This window comes from Cuculus canorus, chromosome 1, assembly GCF_017976375.1.
Source record: "Cuculus canorus isolate bCucCan1 chromosome 1, bCucCan1.pri, whole genome shotgun sequence".
NCBI classification, from domain to species: Eukaryota; Metazoa; Chordata; class Aves; order Cuculiformes; family Cuculidae; genus Cuculus; species Cuculus canorus.
The window spans coordinates 195,566,444-195,593,190 of NC_071401.1; the positions used below are offsets into that span (position 1 = coordinate 195,566,444).

General features: G+C 39.6%; 1 protein-coding gene across 18 annotated transcripts in view; it reads right to left on the reverse strand.

The window, feature by feature from the left end:
• Nucleotides 1–26,747, reverse strand: part of MAGI2 (membrane associated guanylate kinase, WW and PDZ domain containing 2) — a 735,321-nt gene that overhangs the window by 18,870 nt on the left and 689,704 nt on the right. For all 18 annotated transcript variants that reach the window (XM_054064111.1, XM_054064068.1, XM_054064155.1 and 15 more), the window contains one exon: nucleotides 4,163–4,301. In XM_054064111.1, the coding sequence (XP_053920086.1) occupies nucleotides 4,163–4,301 (139 nt within the window). The remainder of the gene's footprint in view (nucleotides 1–4,162; nucleotides 4,302–26,747) is intronic.

A 26,747-nucleotide genomic window follows, 5' to 3' on the forward strand; every position in this document is an offset into this window, starting at 1 on the left:
GAACTTCCTCTTGCAGAGCTCATTGCTGGTTGGAGAGGCTGTGATTTGTTAGCTTTACTTAATCTTTAATGTTACTATTTTGGGATTTTGTGAACAGTTTTCACACATTTTGCCTTTAGGGATGCCTCTTCATACCAATGCTTGGCTGCACTATGTAGACGTCCTTCTGATGGTGCTTATACATCTGTGGCTATGGCCTGAAAAATACGATTATCTGTAATTAGGTTCCCACGGCGTGAGCAGACAGATTTTTAGAAGTGCTGTGCACCAAGTAGCTCCTGCTGAATTCTATAAGCTCTTAGGTAGATGCATACACAGGTAATTAAGCAGCCATTGCAAGAAAAACCTTCGTCTGTCATTTTATTCAAATTGTATTTAATGCCAGTCTGAGAAGTGCTCCATATAACAGTGATGGCTGTAAGTTTGTGTTCTGTGGAGTGTAGGAAACCTCACACTCCCTCCAGCTGGACTGCCCAGACATCAAGTACATTTCAGGATCAGTATTTCCAGCAGTACTTCTAGTCTTTCTTGCACAGTAATATGATTTCTTACTATGACTTGGTTCTTCAGAGAACATGACTGGCAGATTATTTCTATGAAACATTATGCTGTTGTTCTTCAACAGGTTTGAATGAGCAGTGATAATTCACATTCAGTGGAAATGCAGCTCTTCTGGCTATCCTTATCCTCAGGAAACACGTTCTGAGATGCTGGATGATAAAGCATCTGTTTACTAAGCTTCTTTTATTGCACTCTGCTGTGGAATCAGCTACCGTTTTTGAGCATTAATAATATCCATGCTCCTTCCCATATATTCTGATGGTACCGTGCGTGCTACAAGGGGATTTCTCCCTGTGAAGTGTTCTGGGATCGTTGGCATTTGCTTTCAAGCAAAATTAGCAGCATAAACTAACATTACTCATTCAGGAGATTTGCATCCTCCTAGGAGCTTGTTCTTCATTTCTTCACTGAGTGCTTTCTTCTCTTCAACACACATCTTTTTTCCCCCCCACAGCTCATTTTCTTACCATTGATGATTTTTCCTTAAAGCTGCTTTTACTGATGTCAATCACATCATTATTCAAACACTGATATTTCTTGCACTTACGCATATATCACCCTATTTTATACTAACATTGACATGACCCTGGAATTTTAAATGTATTTATTATATTGCACAGGGAAAATAAAAAAGTTGAAGACTGAGAGCCAATAACATAACAGATTTTGACTGGTTGGTTTAGGTTTTTCTAGGTAATCTTCTACCTTTTTAATGGTTTGAGTCTGAATGCGACTGTTGTTGGAAAGATCTTTATACACAGTGTTACTACCACTGACTTGGAAAGTCTCTGATAATTTTGTTTGTCAGAAAATAAGAGAGCATATCTAGGAAAGGACTCTAGTACACTTGCTCTGATTTTATTTCTCCCTAGGCTTCTGCTGTACACCCATGGCAATCCAGATACCATGTCAGTCCTCCAGCCTTGCACTTTCATACCTAAATCTTATTCCCAGCTGGTGGTCTCCAGAGCCAGACCCTGACAAGAATAAGTAATATTTCTCATGTGTACTTGCTTAAAAAAAAAATTACAACCTTGATTTCAGAAAAAAAAAAAGTTTTGATTAGTCTTGTTACATCTCAGATGTGCAGTTCTGGTGGGAAGGGGGAGCTACTAAATATTGACGAGTTTGTTTACTGTCCTCAGGACCTCTTTGCTTGTGAGCTTATTGTCACGATCTTCTGTGTTCAGTTTTCCATTACTTGAAAAGGATAGTCTTTTCTGGGGTCTTCTTTTGGCCTTCTCAAGACATGTCCTCTGATTTTAATAATTTCTGTTTGTTAAGGTCTGTTTTTAATTCCCTAAGCAGGCTGCTGTTGATTTTTGTGTGCACCTTTTGTTTGTTCTTAGAGTTAGGAAATGACCTAGGGAGGATTTTAATAACTCAGTTAATTTCCTTATTTTGCTTCCATTCTGCCTGCAGATTGGATACAGCATTAACATTTCTCTGCCTGCATAATGTTTATATTAAGAATTGCAGACATACAGATGGCATCCTTTGCTGTGATACTTTATGGAAGTTGTGTGCATATTACAAATTCCTGAACACTTTTACTGATTTTTCAGTGCAGTAGGACAACATGGCTTTCAAGAATAGCTTCTTAGTTCTCCTCTCATACAGACCTATAAGCTGCGGATCCAGTTAGGAAAACGATTTGATTAGACATCACTTCTTTGTAGCAACTTTTATAACATAGTGAGATATATTTTTACAGAACTAATGCTAAGCATTCCAAGTGCCTTTGCAAATGGTGAGCATGGCATTAAACAGTCCTGTGAAGTTGTCTTGTTTCTTTCTGTTAGCAGCAGAGCTCATGTTGTCCTGGGGAAGGGAAGGCTTGTTCACATTTACAATTTTCATGGGATTTGTTTTCCCAAAACAATGCTGTTCACACTGAACTTTTTTTACATCTATTTATATTTTCTTATGATTTTGAAATAAAGTACAGGTTTATAAATTTATACAAATATAGAATTTTATTTTGGATCTCCTGTAAGTCTGGGCTTGAGGGCCATCCAGAACTGACTTAAGAAAGTCAGATTAGGAAAGGGTCTGAACTGTAACAGATTCTTAGCTCTCAGCAGCTGCCTGAGACCCTCCCTTAGATTGAATTGTTTTCCGGTGAACCAGAGAACTGCCAGTAATGGTTCTGCTATTTGAGAAGGTTTACTACCACTTCATCAGTTCTGTTTGTTCTTTCATTAAAATTGATGCACCTGTCCCTACAGAAGAGTTTTGGAGTTGTTCTGAATCTCTGTTGGAGGTCTCTCTGAAAGGATTGTACACTGGTTAAAACTGACATTAAATGTCTTAGTATCAATTTATCACAATTTATCAAAGACATTTTGGCTTTGTTCCTACTCAGCAAAAGCATAGCTCACTAATTTTATCACCAGATGAATGGGCTAAGCCGTCTTTGCCATACACATTCAGAAGCTCTTGAGAGCTGGAAAAAATACAACACACGCTATCCTTAGTAGTGCCACAACTGCAGAGTTGTCTCTAGTTTAGTGAAGAAAATAATGCAATTGCCACGTATGCTGACAGCCGGCAAAGCACTGACTTTCATGTCTCCAACAGAGGTAATGAATTTATGTTGGTAACAAAGACTGACGTGAACCTACGCTTAAGCCTAAGTATTACTTTGAATTTTCATATGCTACTGCAATTTTGCTTTCTAATGGAAATAATGGTGGCACTTCAAAAGTAACATTAGAAAAGTTTAATAGAATTTTAGACCTCTCAGCTTAAGAAAGTCAGGGAATTTTCATTAAAAAACTTCTTTTCCTGTGACATTTCAAGTCCAGATGTGCACATCATAGAACTTATGTAAATATGTGACATTGCCACACTGTTCTTCAGAGTAAGACCTGACTTCAGTTTTAAAATAGAGCTTTTTGTCTTTGAATGACCTTTGAATAGTTTGTTTTTACTTTCTGTCATTTCAGTAGTGAAATAAGTTTTCTATATTGTCTAAATGGCTCACACGTTTTTAAACACTCAAAAAAGTCTCCGAAGTCCCCCTGAAACAAAGCATGAGAGGAATAGTTCCTACTTTCTCACCACAATGAGCAGTCTCCTTTTTCAGAGTTGGCTTCTACTAGATCATTGGTGTATATTGTCGGACATAATAGACTTGTTGTTGTCAAAGGAAAAAGTACATTCTTGTTAAAGTTCTGAGATTAAACCCAAAAGACTGAATTGTACGGCAACAAGATTGTCTGCTGTGATTGAAAATGCACAGAGAAGTACCAATAGAGGAAGAAAAGGACATTTTGTGGGCAAATCAGCAACTCCCAGCACACTCAGAGATGTCACCTAAAGAGTTCAAAAGTCTTCCTCCAATGCACATCTTATTATCCACTGCCCGTGTCAGGAGGGCAGCAGACAGTGATGTACACGTATATATGGTCTTGAGCCAAGGAAGCACTTAAACATATGAATAAGTCCACCTGTACTCAGGTAAGCACTTAAGCCCATACTTAATGTGCCCCAGGACATTACAATGTATAAATATCTGCAATTCCTACTTGACTCAAAAGCAAAGTAATTAATTTACATAGGTTCATGCACATAGAAAAATGTAAAGATGAAAACCCACCATATTCTGGGACCTGGCCTGTTCCACGTTTCAACAACAGTCGTACTCTCCTGCCACCAGACTTGATTAGCTCTATTGCTCTGGCGTGTGTCATGTCCCTTGTGCTTTCTCCATTGATTTCAATTATTTGATCTCCTACCTGTCAGGTAAGAAGAATATTGAGTCAGACAATTGCAGTAAGATGAGCGTTTCAGAAATAGTCACATTCAGTGGATCACAGGTTACTTGAAAGACACATCAAGGTAAATTCGTTCCTGTCTGTCTGAGGGATACTACTGGCAGATTAAATAACCTCCATATAGGATTCTAAATGTAGTATACCAAATGTTGCACATTCTCTGCTGAAACTAATGTAATGCATTTGTAACTTGCCTCATGCCTTCTGCAAGTATGATATGTTGGAATCACTGTGCTACACTTTAACTTGCAGCATTGTACAGTCCCTTGAAGACTGCATTTAACTCACCATTCTCACAGAGGAAAGAGAGATTCGAAGCACAAATATAAAGGTCCGTCATTTGAATATCCAAATCTTGGTAGGAAAGTTTCACACCAAATTAAGCGTTATGAAGCAAGATATTAAGCAATGAAAAGTTAGTGGCTATGACACAGATCACACAGATTCGCGGGAGTTCTTACAAGAACTTTGAACTATTCTTTCACACAAGGTTTTTGTTTAGAGTAAGCACAGCCTCTGGCTGATCTGTCTAGTTACCGTGGTGGAGTCCAGGGCTCTGATTACACATTTCTGCAAATCATCTCCCAACTAACTTTCCAGTCAGAGTTAGTTTCATTAATATTTTTCTGCCTCTGTTTCACTAGCAGTAAAATGGGGCACTGACGTTTGTGTCTCCCACCTCAGTCCCAGGTTTGTCTCCTGCTGGAGTGTTTAGATTCTGCTCTCCTCTCCATGAGAAAAGTCAGCTTTGATGCTGGAAACTTTCTCTGTGAATAGGGGAGCAATCGCTTTCCGTGGCAAAGCTGACAGCACATACAGTAAGCAGTTGTGTAGCTTGTTTGGTGCTGCAGTACTATAGCCACCCACTTCTTTTTTGTGTTATCTGGACAACACAGTGAGGTGGTGCATGGACCTCATTTTAGCAGTAGCACAGCCTTAGGAGTGCACATTTTGCAGCTGCATTGCAGAGGCCTCCCTGACCCATTACAAGGGTGACCCAGGTAAAGCTCAGAAGGAGGGATGATGTCCCGGCACCGGCACTCCTGAGTCCAGGTGACAGGCAGCCAAGAGGGGTGTGTGAGTCTCAGATAAGCTGGTTCAGCAAACCTGATTATCGGTGCCAGAGGAGCACATCTGCTTGGCAGGATCACACCTGCCTTGGTCTGCATCTACAGCTTCCTCCCTGTGCATATCCACTGCACTGAAATAACAATTCTACATACCTTCTGGAGAGTGGTTTAAGGACGCCATACAGATTTCAAGATGATGAGCACTTCCTTTTCCTCTTACAAGCTTGGATGGAGAAGAACGTCCTTATCCCAGGCTGCTTCTGCAATTGGCTTCTCCCCCTTCCCTCTGCCAAACCTCTCGCACACAAGCACTGAGCACCCCACCAGTCAGACTGCTCCAACGCTAAACCACTGAACCAGAAATCACTGGAGTGGGGCTTTGAGTGCAGCTCCCACAGCAATGTTTTCATATAAGAATCAGTTCACAATGATTCTTGACAAAACCAGCTCTTTGCTGGCCTTGGACATTGAAATGTTTTTTATTTGTATTTTTCTTTGCTACTATTGTATTTCTGTCAAACAGAAGTGTAATCTTTCAGAGGCTTTACTTCCTTCCTGAGTTTGAAGTATAATATTTACCAAATAATTGTGCATAGTATGAAATGTCAACAAGACTCCTAGCATCAAAGAAAACTGTAAGGGATGTCAAGAAGTTATCTAGTCCCTACTTTTGTTCAGAGACAGAATGAATGCTAGTAAAAACACTATGACAGTGCTTCACAGTAGGAATTCATACTCTGTCAAGAGGACTTGCAGCCCACTTTAAAGCTCTGCCAGGATCCTGTACACAATCTATGCCACTACCTTACTTAACTAAATAGCCATTGATATGAATAAAATCTCTCAGCCTTGCTATCACACTTTGTAGATGATGCAGACTGGCCAGTAGGGGAAAAAAAAAATCAGCATTTTTTTAGAGAAAAAAGATCTAATTTTTGCAGCATAAATTTCTTCCTTAGTGGATTTTCTCTGTTAGGAAGAATGCATTCATTTGTACCATGCAGTATGCACCTTCAGACATTTCTGATGACCTTTCTGCCACAGGGACACAAAGCCCAGGTGCTCTTTAGATTGTGGAGAGATTTCCCCAAGGTTTGGCCATGCTGGGTGGTTTGCATCACCCTGACTTTTGGAGCAGTTGTTAGGACGTGATTACTGCACACGCTCAAAGCAAAAATGGAATATCTCTCTTACCACTTCTGTGACACAGACAGAAGATGGATTTGTGACATCCCCACAAGGATACTGCTTAGGACAAATATAGAAAAAATTCAACTAGTTTGGCAAAACCTTTTTTTAAATGCCACGAAACAAATAAATCCTGGTAGAAATCCTGTAAAAGCAAACTCAAGTTTTACAAGGCTTAAAGGCAGCTCTTTCTTTGTGTCATGTTGCCTGGATAGACCATGTTTTGCAGGAGAATTTAAAACGATCTTGTTAGCATCTTTTGTGAGAAGGAGTGCCAGATTAGATCAAATGAAGGAGGTGTTTTTAACGCTCCTTGATAAATAGCCTTTAAAATTAGTACTGATGAAAGCTGTGCAGAGCATGTAAAATCCTTCAAATAAAATCCTCTCCACTCTGGAGCAAGAAGACAGAAAGAGATTTTTATACAGTTTAATATGTAAAAAGGTTAAGTTAATGTCACATTTTTCCCTTGTTGTTTTCCTTCTTCTGTTCTCATTGGTCAACGTGCAGGAACTATCTCGTATTAAGGTAACCTTTTCTATATTTCAGTGGAATAAAATATTTTTTCTCTGTAGGCAGCATGTAACTGATTTGATAGTTCCCAATTTTAATATAAAATCTTATGTGCAAATAACCTTGGAAAGCTTAAAAAAAGCCAGAATCCAGCTTATGTGACCAAAGGAGAGGAGAGAAAAAAGTTTGCAAAAATTAAGTACTCTGAAATTTACATCCAAAGCTGTGAGATGGGAGTTAAAATGAATACTTTCAGGAGCAGTTTCCATGCATTTGTGTCTTGTGGCTGACTGATGCATAATTGAATTGTACTGCCTTCGCAGAACAAGGATAGTTCTGATCAGATAAGAAAAACAACACACTCCTGCCAACACTCTTACCCAGAGAAAAGCTTCAATTAGGCCTTACACTCGTATCTGGGGAATTGATAGCAAAGAGAAAACATTGACTGAAAAGTGGTTCCCCATGTGCCTAATAAGGTAAAAATTCCCATTCTTATTTTTTCTATAGTTAAACCTTTCTAACCTTCTCTTCCTTCCTCTTGCTGGTGTAGATTCTCTGATGTCTGACATGGGATGAAACCATGCTGTATGCTTTCTCACTGTCCAGGCATTCAAACATGCTCACTCTCTCTCCTCTTTTCTGTTGTGGAATAGATCTTGAGAAATTGTGATGCTATTTCTGTCTTTTTAAAATCCAGTGATTATTTAAGAGGAGCTTAGACATGCCCACATATTGAAGATGCACCAAGGTGAAGCCAGAGCTAATGTAAGCATAGAAACAGGTTCAAAAAAACCCCAGTGCCTATTATACCGGATCTTCATTACTCTCTTTTCAGGATCAAAAGTTGACTCCTGCAGCTTTATGCCACACATGAAATTTCTCCATACTTCTCTTCTGGAACCTTCCAAGTCTGCCTGCAGTCTCCAAACTGGAGAAATTACTGAGGTAAGGGGTAGGCAGAACAGATCAAAATTATAACATTCTCCTTATGTGGGAGAAACAGTTAATAATAATGTTCCCAGAATGAGATCTTCACCTTTATGTAACACTGTGAGATTTGTGACTCATGGTTGTCTGAGATTATCCCCAGCAGTACTGTCTAGACAGTTATCCTCCATTTTGCATTGTGCATCTGATTTCTCTGCCCTAAACCGAGCACAGGGCACCTCAGTGAATTTGCTCAGATTGAATCCTTTAGTATGAAATTTTAATTTTGAAATTTAAGTTAGTTCCTCAAAGTCCTTTTAAACCCTCTATGAATAGTGACATCTTACCATCAGCACATTTTATTCTATTATTTAGCCATAGGTCTCCAATTATTAATAAAATTATTGAATTGAGCGGGTTTCATCCCAGACTCCTCAGAACCGCACTTGTAATTCCATACGTGTAATTACTATTCAGGAGCAAACCATTCAGAGCAGTCTTTGAGAGGGGTTATTTTCAGTAACCACACTACAGTGATTCTACCTGAAGTCTATTTCCCCATTCAGTGAATTCCTTACTAGACGGTGTTGAAACATGAAAAGAAGTTGCCTCATACATCCTCCTTCCTCTTTTCCCACAAAGAAATCAAAATGAAAATCAGAAATAAGAAATGAAAATTAGATTTATACAACAAGATTTGCTTTTAACAATTTACATGTTGGTGGACTTCTTCAACTTTTTGATAGCTTGTCACAGATCATTTCTGAGGATGCAAGTTAAAGGAAATTTTCTCTATTATTTAACTTCAAAAATAAGGAATAGGTTTTCCTTTCTGTAGTATTCTATTGAATTTATTATCCTCCACAAATTCTCACCAGTGGCAATGCTCAGTCGGTGAAATCAGTGGCAGTGATGGTAAGTTCTGCCTCTGAACACTAGAGCAAGGCAGACAGGTGGTCGCTGGAGCGAGGGAAGCCCAAGAAGGAGATAGGGGTGGGCAATTCCTGACTCCAGGAAGCAGCAGCTCACATGTGGGCAGCTGAGGTGGAGTGGGAGTTCAAGGAAGTGTCTGTGGGAGATTTAAATGGCCCCTAAGAAGCACGAATGACAGGAAAGCATGAACAGAAGTGTGGTGCATCAGAAGGACGTGGTGAGGCAGTTTGTGAGGGAGTTCACAGAGGCAGGGTGAGCAGGCAAGGGTGTGGACAGGGTGCTCAACCTTGGCCAGAAGTACCAAGGAAGCATGGTATTCACTTAGCAGAAAATTAAAGCCTCTCCAAGCTCTGCAACAGCCATAAACAATGCAGCCTCGGAGACAGAGCCCCAGTGGGTGCAGGCTGCCACCCAGATTCCAGGCTGTAGCGTGTGGCCCCCTCTTGCACTGTTATCAAATGTCAGTGGGGAATTCACCTGTGGGAGGTGTGCTCGGGTGGAGGAACACCTCTGCTTGGTGATGGAACTCAGGGAGGAGGTGGGCGGGCTGAGAACCATCAGGTATATTGACCACTGGAATAACACCCTATGCTCCCTGTCTCAGACCCAACAGACAGGCAGGCCTTGTGTGACAGAGGATACCCCATCCTCTCTCTATTCAACTGAAGAGAGAAATGCAGAAGTTGGAGAGCAATGGCAGTAGATTCCTGCCCAGCACAGCATATGTGTCTCCCCTGTTTCAACCTCAGCCTCCCAGGTTCCCTTGCACAACAGATATGAAGATCTGCAAGTGGAACTGAACCTTAATGAGGATGATGGGTCTCATTGCCTAGAAACATTCCCTAGGTTGACACACCCTAAGCCATCCATCAAAAAGGCTTCTGTGAAGAAGAAAAGATGGGTCATTGTCATAGGCGACTCCCTTCTGAAGGGAACAGAAGGCCTTATATACAGACTGAACCCATTACACAGGGAGGTCTGCTGCTTACCTGCGGCCTTGGTTAGAGATGTGGAAAGAAAACTTTGAACACTGGTCAGGACCACAGATTATTATCCTCTATTGACTTTCCAAGTAAGCAGTAATGAAATCCAAACAGGAAATCTGAAGGCAATTAAAAGGAACTTCAGGGCCTTGGGACGAATGGTGGACAGATTGGGTGCACAGGTAGTGTTGTCCTCTATCATTCCTAGCACAGGGAATGATGACGGAAGGAGTAGGAAGAGCCAGGAAATAAATACCTGGCTCTGAACTTGGTGTGAAGAGTAAAATTTCATTTTTTAAACCATGGCTTGTCCTGTACAACACCAGGCTTGCTGACAAAGGATGGGGTACACTTGTCCCCCAGGAGGCAAAAGGATGCTCACCAAGTAGCAAGCAAGGCTCATTAACAGAGCTTTAAACTGGATATGAAGGCAGAGGAGGACAAAACCATAGAAAGAAGTCTGGGAATGGCACTCCAGTGTTTAAGGGATGGTGTGCTAGTCCCTTAGGAATTAAGACTATTCCCCGCAGGAGCATAGTGGGATCAACAGCCCAACTGAAGTGCATCTGCATTAACATGCGGCATGGCAACATGCCGAACATGTTCGCCAACTCCCTTTTCATCATCTACCGGCAGTCCTGGCTGCCACATACCCTCTGCTGGGTAAAAAATCTAGCTGGATGGCTGGACATAAAGAGTGGTAGTAAATGGAGTTAAATCCAGTTGGAGGCCAGTCACAAGTGGTGTCCCCCAGAACTCAGTGCTGGGTCCAGTTCTGTTCAATATCTTTACTGATGACTTAGATGAGGGGATTGAATGAACTTTTAATGAGTTCATGGACGACACTAAACTGGGATGAAGTGTTGAACTGCTAGAGGGTAGGTAAGGTCTACAGAGGGATCTGAACAGGCTGGATTTATGGGCTGAGACCAACAGTTTGAGATTTAACAAGGCCAAGTGCAGAGTCCTGCACTTGGGACACAACAACCCTGTGCAGAACTACAGGCTTTGGGAAGAGTGGCTGGAAAGCTGCCTGGCAGAGAAGGACCTGGAGGGGTTGGTTCACAGTCGTCTGAATATGAGTCAGCAGTGTGCCCAGGTGGCCGAGACGGCCAATAGCATCTTGGCTTGTGTCAGAAACAGTGTGGCCAGCAGGACCAGGGAGATGATTCTGCCCCTGTACTCAGCATCGGTGAGGCTGCACCTCAAATACTGTGTTCACTTTTGGGCCCCTCACTACAAGAAAGACATTGAGGTCCTGGAGAGTGTCTGGAAAAGGGCAACAAAGCTGGTGAAGGGGCTGGAGAACAAGTCTTATGAGGAGGTGTTGAGGGAACTGCAGTTGTTTAGCCTGGAGAAAAAGAGGCTGAGGGGAGACCTTATCACTGTCTACAACTACTTGGATGGAGATTGTAGAGACGTGGGTGTTGTTCTCTTCTTCTGAGTGATAGGCAATAGGATGAGAGGGAATGGCTTCAGGTTGTGCCAGGAGAGGTTCGGTTTGGACATTAGGAAAAGCGTCTTCACTGAAAGGGTTACCAGGCACTGAAACAGACTGCCCAGGGAGGTGGTTGAGTCACCATCCCTGGAGGTATTTAAAAGACAGTTAAATGAAGTGCTCGGGGATATGGTTTAGCAGTGGACAAGATGTGGTTGGACTTGATGATCTCAAAGGTCTTTTCCAATCTAGCGATTCTATGATTCTATGATCATATGATTCTATGATCCTATGGTTCTATAATTCTATGATAATTACTATCAGTATAAAAATTACTTTCTTCTAGTCACTGAGCATACGCGAACATCAGCAGGTTCAGCTGACTTGAATCTAAGTAGGCTTTAAGCGGTTTTCTCCTTATTCTGACTTATACTAATTTCTTTTTCATGAGATTGATGTAGTATGTTTATGATCCTTTTGAACATCTCAATGAAGACAAAGAAAGCACTAAATATTTCAGTCTTCTTTACATTCTCAGCAAGCAATAGACCTCTTCTTTTGCTGTTTTTCGTATTTCTTTTAATGTATCAATGTTACCTTTTCCTGTTACCTTCTAAACTTTCCTTGCAGATTTCTTGGTTATAATTCTGACACATTTAATCTTCCCTCTGCATCTAGGAGGACATCAGACACCTAACAGGTGTTACAGCATCAAGCTTTGAATATATAAATGTTTTATTGGATATGATCCTGTGGCATTATCTCCTTTCATGGAAAATGACACATCTGACTATCAGACCATTATTTTTAAGAGGCATTTCAGCAAGCTGCCTTCTGTGGAGATATAAAGCTTTTCAGATGAGGTATCAGAATATTTTAAAAGATAAACGTCAATGTGGCAACATTATCATCTTGCATGATATTTAGGACCTCAGTCATTTTACGCTTTATGGAGTTCATTTTTGTTAAGAAATTAACAGGAAAAACAATTCCCCACATATGGAGAGTTAGCTATTGCAGAAATAATATCTTCAGCTCCCATGCCACTCGGGTACTGACAGCCTGAGAGGATCCATGCATCCTAATCACCAAGTTTCAAATCCACAAATACCAGGGAAGAGGTTTGAGAGTGCAGCCACTGAAATCCAACATTTTGATTTCACAAAGCACAGACTGCCTTCAGCTCTTTGGAAGAACTTCAATTTGAAGGTGTCGTTACACAGGATTTGTGCACAAAGCTTCAATGAATACGTCCCTTTGCAAGGCTTGCAGCCATTTGGAGGCCAGTCATGCAAAACAAACCAATGGACCCTTTCCCACTCCCAACAGGCAGGCCATCCATCACAGCACATACTATGAACTGGCATCAGCTTTGATCCGTAACCTCCCTGGCATTCTTGAGTAAAGAATACAATGCCAGAAGGATCAGCATCCACACTCTCCAGACATTTCACCAGCTTAAGGTTGAAATGCCTTGACAAGCCAGCCTGAGAAGCTTGCATGGCTTCTGCCTGAACTATACTTATTCTGAAGAAATGTGCTCGTTGCAGCTATGAATCTGTTAATTTTACACACGTTGATTTTGCATTGTGTTTCTTTCTTCCTACTGAATGTGGCCCTGGCTCAATTTCCATACTATTTAGGATAAACATCTACCCAAAACCACTGTTTCTCCTCCTGATCTGATGGCATTTGTGAGAGAGCTCCTCTATTACATTCTTACAATGTGCAAGCACAAAGTAAATAATGAATTCTTCCCCCTCCTTAATGTTTATAAATTTGTATATTAATGATTTAAATGCAATTATGGAAGTAGTTTGTGTGTATGGGAAATGTCTTTAAAAAAATCTGTTTTGGTTCAAGTTAATTCAGATTCTCCATTCATGCATAAGAACAACTGAACTATAAAATAGGGCATCATGTATTCTGTTAATAATGAGAAGATAATATTCCAAAGGAATGTTTAAGTGACATCACTATTGATAGGTTAATTAGAAAGAAAATTGTAAAGCTTCTCTGAACCATTAGAATAAAGTGTGTCTAGTACATGTGAGTTTATCTGCAGTCTTTGTTTTGGTCACCTTTTATAGCAATTTTTACTTGTCTTGTCAAAAAAAAGCCAACCACATCTACACATAGAATTTCAGAAGCAGGCTAAATCAGAAGGAAATACATACAGCTTTAATGTGGTAAAGAGGTCTTTCCTTGCCCAAAAGTATATTTAAAGTACTGATGGTAGCCTTGTGTATGTTTGCCTCTGTCAATGCATACAGAATAGTCTCTAAGGTGTATAGTTCCTAGTTGCATGAAACGAAATTAATTGTGTATGCATATTTTCCTTCTATGTTAAATGAGGAAATGTAACAATAATAGCAGCCTCAAATGATTTGTGCAGAGGGCATTGCTATGTGTTGTTTTATTAGTGCATTTTACTACTTACACCCAATTCCTTTTATGTGGGACTTCTATTTTTATAACTGAAACATTTTTTTTGCATATTATTTGCTTCTGTTATTATTGTCAATGACTCAAAAAGGCTGAGAGATTGTCTGTGCTTGGAGACTGAATAGCAACTCCAGAATAACTATTTTGGTGAATTTCCAAATACTGTCATACCCTAATATCATTTTCTGGAGTTAGACACGGGCTGGATATCTGCTGTATGAATTTCTTTACAGTAGAGAATCTGCACTGCCTGGAAATCCCAGGTGTTACGTATAGCCTGAGCAAAGCTATGGGGTATTTCTGGTGACTCCAGTGCATTTTAGGTAATTGAGCCTGGATGTCTCAGTAAATGACATGGTATTTCTCTTTGGAGAAATTATTACAGAAACATAACCCATGCCACTTTTGAAGCAACCACAGATGAAGATTTAGGCTCACAAACTCTTTTTCTCTGTGGCCTACCAGCTGTTCAAGCATCTGTGGCTTCTTTCCCCTAGAAATGCCCAGCTCCTTGTTCCTGCAGAGAGCCACTCTTGCCTCCTGCCCAAAAGAGGAGAGCACACTGCAGGGAAGAGATGGGTCATAGGGCATGGTCTGATCTGGTGCAGAGCATGAAATGACCTTTCACCACTCCTCAGCAGGTGCTGTAGCTTCTTATCTTTTCACTTTCTCAACCTTTCTTCAGAGACAGAAATAGCACTTTTGAAGTGCTGTTTATTACAGAAAGAGAGCTTGGAAAGTGGAAAATGTGCAAGACCACGTGTCTGTGGAGAATGGGGAGTGCAGGAGAAAGAAATGAAGTTTGAAGTGCTGAGTGTCTGACAAGACAGCGAAGTGGATTTCTGGTGCTTCAGAAGACTTGATGACTTCTGCAGCATTGCTGCAAAATAATCTTGGCATACATGAATTAAAGATGTCAAATATAAAAGGAAAAGTCATTATTTTACTACAGTCCGTTGATAGATCATTACTTTCTTAAAATAGAGCTAGGATGACTCAGTGTAGTGTAATGTAATATTAAGAGCAGGTACTATCTATTTCACTTCTACAATCATTAATAGGAACCAGTAAACACTGTTAAAAAGGAAGAAGATGATTTTATGGTATCTTCTTGATGGTCTCCGCCAGCTGCCATTAGGCAGAAGCAAACTAAATTCAAGACTCTACAAGTCAATTTTATAGATCCTATATAGAAGCCTAGACATAAATGTCCATGGACACTACTTCATTGAAAGCTGCATCCACACAGGCAAACAGAAAAGAACATAAACTTTGATGAACTAAACATAAAAACACGAAAAGATTTTGAGGAGGAAAAACAGTAAAATGTAAGAACTAAGAATATACTTCCAAGCATAATAGAGCTGTAGAATCTGTCAGAGAACCAAGATCAAAAAGACAGTTTGGGTGCAAGGTAGAAGAGACAGGAGAAAATAAATTAATTATTTGTACAAATGTTTGCTAAAGAGGAGGGCAGCAAACCTCCTGCAGAGGAGCTGCTTGCCACACGGGTGAGCCTGAGGAACTGACTCCAATGACAGGGTTGGTTACCAATATTTTATGACAAAATTGATTCAATAGTAAGCAACCATCAGAAGTAGATGGTTTTCTTCCTCACATCTAAAGGAATCTGGATATGAAGCTGCTGAACTATGGGATCTACTCTACTGCCTAAATGAGTAAATTGCTGAGTAGCAGAGGAATGGGAAGTGGCAAGCATGACAGCAGCCTTAAAGGACAATCCTGAAAATCAACCAAGTGAGTCTCATGTTCAATTGAGCAGGTGGAAGGAAGCAATAAGGATGGTGAAGGTTAGTTGGCACATGGATAACGATGATATAGTGGGGAAGGGTCAGTGTGGCTATTGTAAAGGGAAACCATTCCTCACAGATCTATTGCAGGTCACCGGAGCTGTCAACAATTATATAGATAAATGTGATCTGGTTAATACACTGACATTTTCAGAAAGCTTTTAGCAGTAAAACCTTCAATAAAGTCTCTGCTGTGGGATGAGAAAGAAGGTCTTCTAGGAAAGAGATGAAATTGGAGAAAAGAAATGCTTTAAATAAGTGGTCAGTTTTCACAATTAAAAGATCAAACCACAGTAATTATTCTGTTCTGCGTATTTGTAAGTGGCATGGTAAAGAGGTTGAAGATTGGGGTGATATTATTTGCAAGCAACATAATGCCATGCAGGATTATCAAATGTAAATCTAAAGTTAAAATCCTGTAGAAAGATAGCACAATACTGTGTGTTAAAGCAGCAGGTGAAATTCAGTGGTTCTAAATGCTAAGTACAGTACATGTGGAAAATTACACACAATCACTATAAATTAACCATTATCACTGAAGAGATAAATCTTATAGCCCTTGTGGTCAGTTTGCTGAAAATTTTAGCTCAGTCAGAAAAGTGAACGGGATATTAACCATCAGGGTTTGACAGAATGGAGAATAAAGGAGAAACCATCCCTACATTATTTAGGAGCACCAATAACAACTGCAGATTGTTGTGGTACTTCCACCTCCAAGTGAATGTGATAGGCTGAGAAATGGTTTGGAGGAGGCCAATAAGGCTGATCAAGGGTAAAGAACAGCTCCCTTATGAGGCCAGATGAAATACACTGGTAAGCTTCAGTGAGGAAAAGGTGACTATGATATAGGTCAACAGAATAAACAATGACATGAAGAACGAGGAACCAATCATAACATTATGATGTTGTAGTTGCAAGCAAAAGAGGGAGATTTTTTCAAACAACGCAAGCATTTAGCTTTGGAATCCATTGACATAGTATATCAGGAATGTCAAAAGCATGAGGAAATTCAAATAAATGATGAAAAGATACTAAATATGGAAGTTATAGCATTAAAAATCTGTAAACTGCTGATTGCCAGGGTTTGTATGTTTTTATGCCTAGTAGAAGAATAAATTCATACTTTTCCTATATTCCTTTGCTAAACGTCCTCTACTTGTCTTTGTTGGGGTGAGGATAGTGGACTGACTGGGCCGTAGAAACAGGTCTACTATGTGTATCATTTTACCTTCATAGGCGATCTCTTCCAATTTCTACTTGTCACAGTTTGGGAAAACACAGAAGAGAGGATGTCTTTGTCATTCCTGTTGCTGGACAAAGTATTTCCTTTATAAGAGTGGCATCATTTGGTGTGCTCATTTTTAATAACACTCCTGATTCTTAATTTTTTAAGGGCTAATTAATGTTTTAAACCTGAAAACCTTTATAAATCTTCCATGTCTTAGAGATTAAAATACGGTCCCTGCCAGCCAACTAAGTATTTTATTCTTAAAATTTTATACTTTATTATTAACTTGTTCTTTTATATAGCTGGCTTGAAGGATTTTGCTTTTAGGCATAGAATTAAAAGGATACCTTAAATGTGGCAAATTGAGTACACTTTTGCAAGAATGATATTAACTCCATGTATGAGAGAAATATTCTTACTCCTTACCTTTCTGCAAACAAATTCTAAAAAACATGCACAGCTTTTTGGAGAAATGCTGAATAATAGCTCACCTACAGTTAATTCACACCCAGTTTATAAAGCTTTTACACTGTCAAAATGTATTCAAGATCCCTGAGGACCTCAATTTGCATTTCTTCGTTGTGCAGACATAAGAATGTTGATCAGCTTTATGTCTGTGTGTCAATATACCCTTCCCTGAGTTGTGCCAATTACATTAACCTGGCATTGAGCTCATCTTGCCACAAGCTGGCATACAGCTCATATGCTCGAGTATCCCAGTTGAATTTCCAGAGTTCAGATCAATCACACCCAGTCTCACTACAAGTGAGGTTGGACAGTGATGTATGTAGTAGGGAATTGGTGTGTGAACAAGATAACCCCAAAGGGACATGCAATTCGGTGGGAAAGCACAGCTAACATCTTCCTGTACTGTTCAGATGGATCACAAATCACAGAATAAATGGATGGGACTAAGAATATCTTTGTCTTTGTGTTCCACTTTAATGACAGTGTTCACATTCACTGAATGCTTACTATGACGATAAGATTTATATCACTGTATAAAGTAAGGCCGGTATGCCAGAGGTAAGTGCTACTTATGTAGAAATGATTGGCTACTTTACTGACATGAATCACTGTGTAGGCATTTGTCTTACAGAACTATGCACACAGCCTTAGTCAAACAGAGGCTGGTGGAGCACAGTATGCTCCTGGGGCATTCTTCTATCCCTTATATGTGGGCATAACATCATTCTACATCTAAATATTAGCAGGTTTTCAGTGGGGTTTCTGACAGCCTTCTCAAGCCCTCACTTATATTAAGCACTCAGCAGACTTGTTATTGCTTCCAGTGTACCATCTGGAGAAGACCTTTTTTGACTCCTAGCATCCACCACTCCACCTTCCACTTTTATGCTGGCTGTGACTACAGTAAAATAGCAAAAGGCTTTCCAACAGCAATATCCAATTTTCTTCAGTACTACGAACATAGGATTTCATAGCCTTCTACGACCTGGAGATTCACAGGAGTCACTCAGCAATATAGCTCAAAGTTCTAAGCTTTCTTTTGGATCCAAAATTAAGTTTGCTATGGCAAAAATTAAGGATTACACTAGCCAGTCCTGGATTTATTTTTGGATACAGTGATTGCCTTAACTGTTTGTAAGAAGGTCACGACTGATCAAGCCATTTTTGCCTTCTTCCCATTTCCTTACTGTAAATTCTTGATTGTGTGAAGAAATGAGCATATCTGCCATCTACTATCTCTACTGTGTGATATGTGTTTGCCTCCTATTTTTAATTCTTTTTGCTCCAATGACCACCAAGCTGAGCTGTGCTACTTCTTGCTTGCTTTACTAACTGACTGTAACTGCAGGTGTATTATACTGCAGATGGTAGGAAATAATCCTTTGAGGCAGGATTAATCAACAATGGAACATCCCAAACAGATGATTCATTCTTCATTAACAAGAAATCTAGGAGAGGCTTTCTAACAATGAGGAGCCAGTGCAAAGTGTGGGGTCTGCACTGCAACATACTCTGAAAGATTTACATTTATTGTAGAGTAGGAAATCATACATTTTTCCTTTTGAGCTTTTATTGGATAGTGTCTGACAGGAAACAATCAGTCCTGTTGATGGTCAGAGCATTTTCATATTCACCCCTTTCCTTTGGCAATAGGGCTATAACAATCTGGGATAACCCTGCAGAGACTCTGCTCTGGAGGATTTGAAGAAATATAGCTGTAATGTATGATGAGCAGAATCACAAAGACTATGAGAAGGTCCCTCTATGTGAAGCTACAGCAACAATATGTGATATCTGGTACAGAATTTAGCCTTGGAATGGGAATCTCAAGTAACAGTGTATGTGGTAGCTCAGCCATCTGCTTGAATTTTGTCTTTCCCAAGATGCAAGACAACAGCTACTAAGATTACATTTTAAAAAGAATGATGATAGGTTATACATGATGATATGAGCTTAAAAGAAGTGTCTGTGGAAGCTGTATTATGTTCAAGCCTCAGACACGGAATGATTCCTTAATTGCTGGAAACAGATGACTTTGATCTTTTAAAAACATAGAAATCAAGGTCTGCTAAAAATGGATACAGTTGTGAAGTGACTAGGTGAGCAAATGTGTGTGACAACAAGCAATCAAGAAAGCTGATATGGAAAAAATCCCATGATGAACACAGAAGTAAAAGATTTCTGCTTTGTGTGCTATAAAACTTTTCCAAACACTGTAGGGACCTAATTAACTAAAGCTGCTCTGTACTTTTCCTGATTTTAACATATGCCTATCTGTCCACTGAACCCAGAGCAGCTCAGATGATTTCTGGGTGCCTGGACTGAGACATTTAGGAGTGTCCTGATCCAGGGACAGAGGTTGACATTTTCTCGATAAACTCCACTGTTACACAGTTTACAGAGCCCAAACAGATAGCTGTCCATGTACTACCTATTCCTTTGAGAAGCCTGAAGAGTTAGTCTTGATCTGAATTATTTTTTTCCAGAAGACATAGGTAACAACAGCCAACTATTACTTGACACCCTACTGTTCGGAAGGCTAGCCTCTAAGCTTTTCGAAAGGGACTTAAAATTATCTCTCCTGTGGTACAAGAGAGGACTTTAATACTAGCTTGTGAGTTTCTTAGGCACTCTATCACTCTTATTGCAAACAAGGATGCACAAGTCATGTTGTCAGAAGGAAAAAAACAGAAGTTTTCTGACCTTGTATTTGGGACACTTACAAAGAGAGAAATTTTGGTTTTGAATGCTGTCAAATGTTTTGACAGCAGTTCCAAATGTAATATACCTTACATAATTTGAATTTTTATTTCTCTTTCCTTCCAAATAAGATATAGACTCCCTCTTGTCTGCATGCCTTTTTTGGTCCTTGGCTCTTGAATATTGAAATCTCCATTTTTGCTAGGAATTATTCTTGGTGTAGATGGATAAAGTTTCCTGAATAACCACAAAAAAAAGGTTGGTGTGAACTCTGTTAGCATGGGAAAGGATGAAATACACAAATTGTGCTAGTTTGTAGCATGCTGTGAAACAGTGCACAGCATGGGTTGGTTACTGTTGTGAGTCTCACTGTGTTGTTCACTTGGCATGTCAGAACAGACAAGGCAAGGCCACACAGATTACAATGCAACACCACCACAGATGCTCATAATTGCCACTGTAGGACTTTCCTGTCCCTTGTGCCTATTTTTATCTCCAACTGTGTACACCTGAAACAAAGCAAGAGGCATAGACAGCAGGAAAGCCAACAGAGAAGAAAAAGGATTGAAGAGTCAAAGGAGAACTGCAAAGCATGACAGATGTAAAATTCTGCAGTGCCTGTATTTCAGATGCCTGTTCTGCAAATATATAAGAGAAGCCTACAAAATACTCAGAAAAATAATGTAGTAGTAGGAGATATGAAGAAGCTAGAGATATGGTTAACTGGTGTATGTGGACTGAGAAAAATGAGTCAACAAGACAATGAAAGCAGAAACGTCAGAGATGAGAAGTATGACTTTCTTGGAAGATCTGAGAAAAGGGATGTAACTCACAAAGCGACAAAATTACACAGATGTGTGCTGTGTATAAAAAAGGACATTTTATCCTCATTTTTCAGGAATTTCACATTCAGTAACCCATTTGTGCAAGATACTCTTTATCTCTGCAGGCTTCAGCCACAGGCTCTTTGTTTGTTGCTGGTTTCAATAAACACGCTGGATGCAGGAGATATCATTCAGGGCAATAAGATATCTGTTGATCATATCTCACATGTCGAGCAAACACTACGATCATTCTTAACAATTCTCCTGAGAGCAGTCAGTAGTTCCCCATCTCTAACACAGGAAGGAACAGAGATCTGCAGGCAGAGTTCTGCTGATCATTGTCGTCAACACGAGACAAGAATAAAATATGACTTATCACAAGCCTTATCTAAATAGACCTGTAAAACTGTTGCCCGAGGTGTTTGACTCTTCAAAGACTGTGGGGACTATGCTCCACATTGGATGTGTTACATTCCTCATCTCTGCTGACTGATTCTACTCAATACTACTACCACTGAGAATGTATGTGCCATATTGTTGCCCTGCTCTGAGACTAGGCATTGCAGCTTTGGTTTTCAGTATTGAAACTGCATCACTAACCAGTTTCATCTTTTTCCCCTAGTGCCAGGGTTACTTGAGAAATGGAGCTCTTATGTGATCACACCTCTGCCAGAATGGGGTGAGATATCAAAGGAGGCACTAATAATTCTCCAGGCTTTTCATAGACTGATAGAATCATAAAATCATACAATCACAAGGTTGGAAGAGACCCACTGGGTCATTGAGTCCTAACACTCATGCCCCTCATTCCATGCCCCTCATCACCTCATCCATCCGTTCCTTAGACACCTCCAGGGAAGGTAACTCAACCACCTCCCTGGGCGGTCTGTTCCAGTGCCCAACGACCCTTTTCGTGAAAAATTTTTTCCTGATGTCCAGCCTGAACCTCCCCTGGCAGAGCTTGAGGCCACTCCCTCTTGTCCTGTCACTTGGGAGAAGAGGCCAGCTCCCTCCTCTCCACAACCTCCTTTCAGGCAGTTGTAGAGAGCAATAAGGTCTCCCCTCAGCCTCCTCTTCTCCAGGCTAAACAACCCCAGCTCTCTCAGCTGCTCCTCATAAGACTTGTTCTCCAGCCCCCTCACCAGCTTCATTGCTCTTCTCTGGACACGCTCCAGAGCCTCAACATCCTTTGTTTGGTGAGGGGCCCAGAACTGAACACAGTACTCAAGGCGCGGTCTCACCAGTACTGAGTACAGAGTTTTCTCAGGGTTCTTTCAATACAGCCTTGTCTTATGGCTAAGACATGGTCCTATTCAGTCCTTTGCTATGGTGTGGATGGAATGTCCTATTTCTGGTACTCCTCATCTTGAAGAAGAAAGGAGGATGGAGATGCATTTTTTAAAAGTCAGAGCTCTCAGTGAGTCTATCTGCCATTTAAAGTTTTGGATAGTTGTAGTATTATTGTATGCTCATCCTTAGATCTAATAAAACTTTTGTTCATTACTCCTAATTTGTAAGACATCTTGCTCTTTGTGAAAATTCACTTAATTTACCAGAAGTATTTTGAGGCATATGTTTCAAGTTTTGTAAACCTTTGCTGCAGGCGGCTTTTCAGAATTCACCTTGTAGCTTGCTCTCTGCTCAGCTGTCAGTATTGAATGACCTGTATTTAGTTCCAGTGTAGGCATGAGGTTCCCTCCTACAGACATCTTCTGCCAGGGATCTCCATATGTCTTACCCATGAAATGCAGTAAAATCCTGCTGGAGTTAATTGTGGTCTGTGACCTGACATATGGTTTTATATGAAGTTACACATTTATGGCTGTGGTTCTCCAACACTGGTTGAGAATAATTTACTGACCATGCAGAGAGAGGACGCATGTGAAAAAAACATTTCTTCCTGGGAAGGACTTCTGGGTATTTTGATGGTCATTTCCTTCTCATGTCTAGTGACAGATAATCCAAGTTAAATTATGATGTATGCTCAGGCTTTCTGGAGAAGCAGAGTCTATACGCCCAAACAGAAGACGCAAAACATGTAGAAGAGCCACAACTAAGAGCAGTGTAATTAGCCTGTTAAAGTTTAGAACTGTTTTTAAGGGAATAATTTGCCAAACCTTAAGACATAATATAGTGTCTGTATAGGCTGGTAGAAAGGGATTTTTCAAGTAGAAAAACAATATGCTGATAAGACTGATGAACTCTGTATGAAATCAACTTACTGGTTTTCCACCTTTCTGGTTCCTAGAACAATTCAGCAGAAAATTAGAATAGAAAGCTCTGGCAGTCATAAAGGACAATTAAAGACTATTTTAGATCTTGTATTCTTGTTCCTCAGTGGATTTTTTTTCTAATAAATACACAAATTGTCTAGCATGCCATTCCCAGTGGGAAAGAAGACCAGGACTTCTGATTGGAAATGGTCATTTGATAACAAACTTTATTAAACTTTTTTCCCCCTTCCATCAATCTTTTCAAATCCAGACAGTTCTGGCATGACCAGTCTAAGACTATCACTTCCAGTGCTCACTCTATAAGTCTGGTCTCTCATGGAATCATAGAACCATAGAATCATAGAACAGTTTGGGTTGGAAGGAACCTTAAAGATCATCTAGTTCCAAACCCCTCAGCCATGGGCAGGGACACGTCCCACTATCATCTGCTACCATGCTTACCAGGAGTTCGTAAAAGCCTGAAGATCAAACTGGAAGTGTCATAAAAATGCCCTGATTTTGGTGTCATTTTCTTCATGTTGTTTTATTGTTGCCTTTTTGTAGGATTTATTTTACCTCCTATTATTGTTACATTGTATTTCTTCCTTTCATACTTACCTTCCTCAGTAATGGAACTACTACTATGGAGAGAGTAATGGAACTACTACTATGGAGAGAGTTCCATATTAGTTCTTTTTTTCCACCTAACGTCCTGTAATCTAAGGATTTTAGTCCTTAAATTTATACTCTGCATCTATAATCTATGTATCTTTCACATATATTTAGACTTCAGAATCTTTTGAATGTGTGCTGATAGGTTTTTGGAATTTTTAACATGTGTCCAAATGGAATATAGCTGTTGGGTTCAGCCTGTCAGTACAGTTCTACGGTGCCCACTGACTTTGACTGGTCCCTCTGGAGCTGTCTTCAGTTAGAGATCGTGTTGCTTCAATTGCACAAATTTCTAAACCCACTAGTGCAGGTGCAGCTCTATTACTTTAAAGTACTTTATTTATTTATTTCTGTAAAGTAGGGAGATTTACATCAACATGAGTGTGCCCTTACCAGGGATTTTACTGTCTATAACTAGACTGACAACAAAGTGTTATTTGTGGAATATATTTTACTTATTGTATCTAAATGATTTACAGGTCGTGCTTCATTATATGATCTGTTTTTTCAATAGCTTACCTGGTTTAATTTTTCTTTTCTTGGCTTGGCAAGTGTGAAAAATGGTGGATTTATGTGCATTATTTCTTTCTATAAGCAAAATTTCTACCTGTTTTTCTGTAAGGCTTCAGTTAAATCAAAGAAGGCTGCTCAAGGAGGAGGAAAGAGGAAGGAAAAAAACAATGGAGAGCAGCAGATCATGAGAAGAACTACTAGCTGCAAAATGCTTCAGATAAAATCCTACCACAAAAGCATGGTTTATTATCTCCAATTCTGAGAGCCTAGGATCAGATAATCTGATCTTTAAAGATGATGGCGTGTGAAGTGAGAAGTACTGAACAGGTTTTTTTGCATATAACGCTATAGATATGCATCTCTGAAATGGTGATACAGAACTGCAGCAAGCAGGCTGGTGGTCCTGGCCCGAAAATGGGAATGAACCTGCATTATTAACAGTAAATGTAAACTCAGGAAAAGAGATGTGGTTACAGAACTCTGCTTCCTTTGCTCATCTTCCTATCCACACATTCCTTTTGGCAATTATTATTATTTATTTTTGGTTTGATTTTCTCTTTTTGTTTTGAAGAAGCTGTTTCTTAAGCTTCTGTTGTCCGTAAGTTACAGGTCACTGCAGCTAAAAGTCTTGCCAGTTCCAAATCCATTTGTGACTGTCACAATACAAGACTTAGTGGCAAGGCTGAAGGGTAAAACTGATTCCAAAGAAAGAGGCTTTTAAAGTACAGAAAATCCCGTTATGACTACTTAAACAGAATAACACTTGGCTGTTTATTGTGGCCAAGGCAACAAATAAAGCTTTAAAATAAGTTATTTTAGAAAACATACCAATATTTTTTCATTGTAAGATACAAGGCTTTTCCTAACAACATTAAAAAAGGCTATGTACTTGTGTAACACACTTAGTATATTTGGGCTGTTCCTACGGTGGATAGTGTAACTTTATTCTGTGGTACTAGTTTATTCAAATGATGCAGAGTTTTTAATAGGTTATTTTTTTCACCTAATAAAGGTTATTATTTGAAATGAACCTTCTCCAAAGGCATTGTTCTTCTGTTGTTCTGTAACCTATGCTAAATGTTTCCAAATATGTGATTCCAGAGCATATTAAAAGCACAACTACTTTGTCATCTTTATTTGCATTGTGCCTGATCATGTACATCTCGCTTACAGCTTTTCATTAAGAACAATTGACTGTGATAGTGCTACAGTAAAGAAAAGAATGAAAACACCAGGGAAGATATTGAGCTTAAGTTCTAGCTGCAACATTAATTCATCCATTTCATACAACAAATATTGTGGGAGTAATTCTCAGTCACCAGTTGCCTGTCTACTTGCCCACCTGGCTTCCTCAGCACAGGGACTGTTGATACTATTGCTCCTTTACGCAAGCCCCCAGTGCCAGGGGTTTGCATTCCATGGTACGATGGAGGACTGACTGACTTCTAAAATTCTACAAAGCTGGCAAATTAGGAGTCATTTGAAGCATACTACAACTCCTGAGTTATATGCAGAAAGTCTCTGATTGTACAGACTGATGACAGTGCTCTTTCAGCATGAAGTCAGACTTGATGAGATGTTAGGGTCATGAAACAGAATCTGTGTAACAACTGTGACATTTGCAAAACCTGGTATTACTACTGTACTGAGCATAATTTCTATTGCCTAGCTTGATCATTAAATACTGGTTCAACAAGGCTGTGCTAATTAGATACGTAAAAACATGTTTTATGTTGGCTCCTGGTAGTTTATTTTGCCTATGTTTTCTCTTTCTCCTTTTTGTGTACTCACTATTCTGCAAGGTATCAGCAATCCTTGATGATTTTATGCCTTTTCTTTAGCACAAATGGACAGACTAAACCCATCTGGTTTTTTTATTAGGTTATTTTTCCTACACAGAGCATGTAAATTTTTTTTATCATGTTATTTCTTAAGTATATTTTTCTGATTTCAGTATCTGGATGTGGTGTTATGATAATATCTACCAACACAAGACTCAAATGCACTGTCTCCTATTCAGCCAAATGATGAAAATTGATCATTACTAACAGGACTGAATATCACCAATAAATAAACTTAGGAAATACTATGAAGGCAACTCGGTCAAATTAGTAAAATTACAGACCAGGTCTTTGGTTTGATAGCTATCACTTTGCTTTTGTGATTAGAGACATAATTGTTAATTATGCTGATATTATTATCCAAGAAATACCAAACACTTTGTCAGAGATCTTTAAGTTGCTTAGGTATGAGTAAAGAACAAGGACAAAAATGCCTAACAGTAAAAGCTACTATCGACAAAAAGTAATACATTTATTCCACAAAGAAACTACACAAACCTACAACATGTTTCAAGTAATTTCTTCAGCTCTTCCAAGTAAAATTTAGATTACTAGAGGTGTCCGGCATGAGCTCTTTAAAACCCAATCAGAGATTAAAAAGAAAAAAAAGAGATTTCTTTTTGACCCCATCAGCACA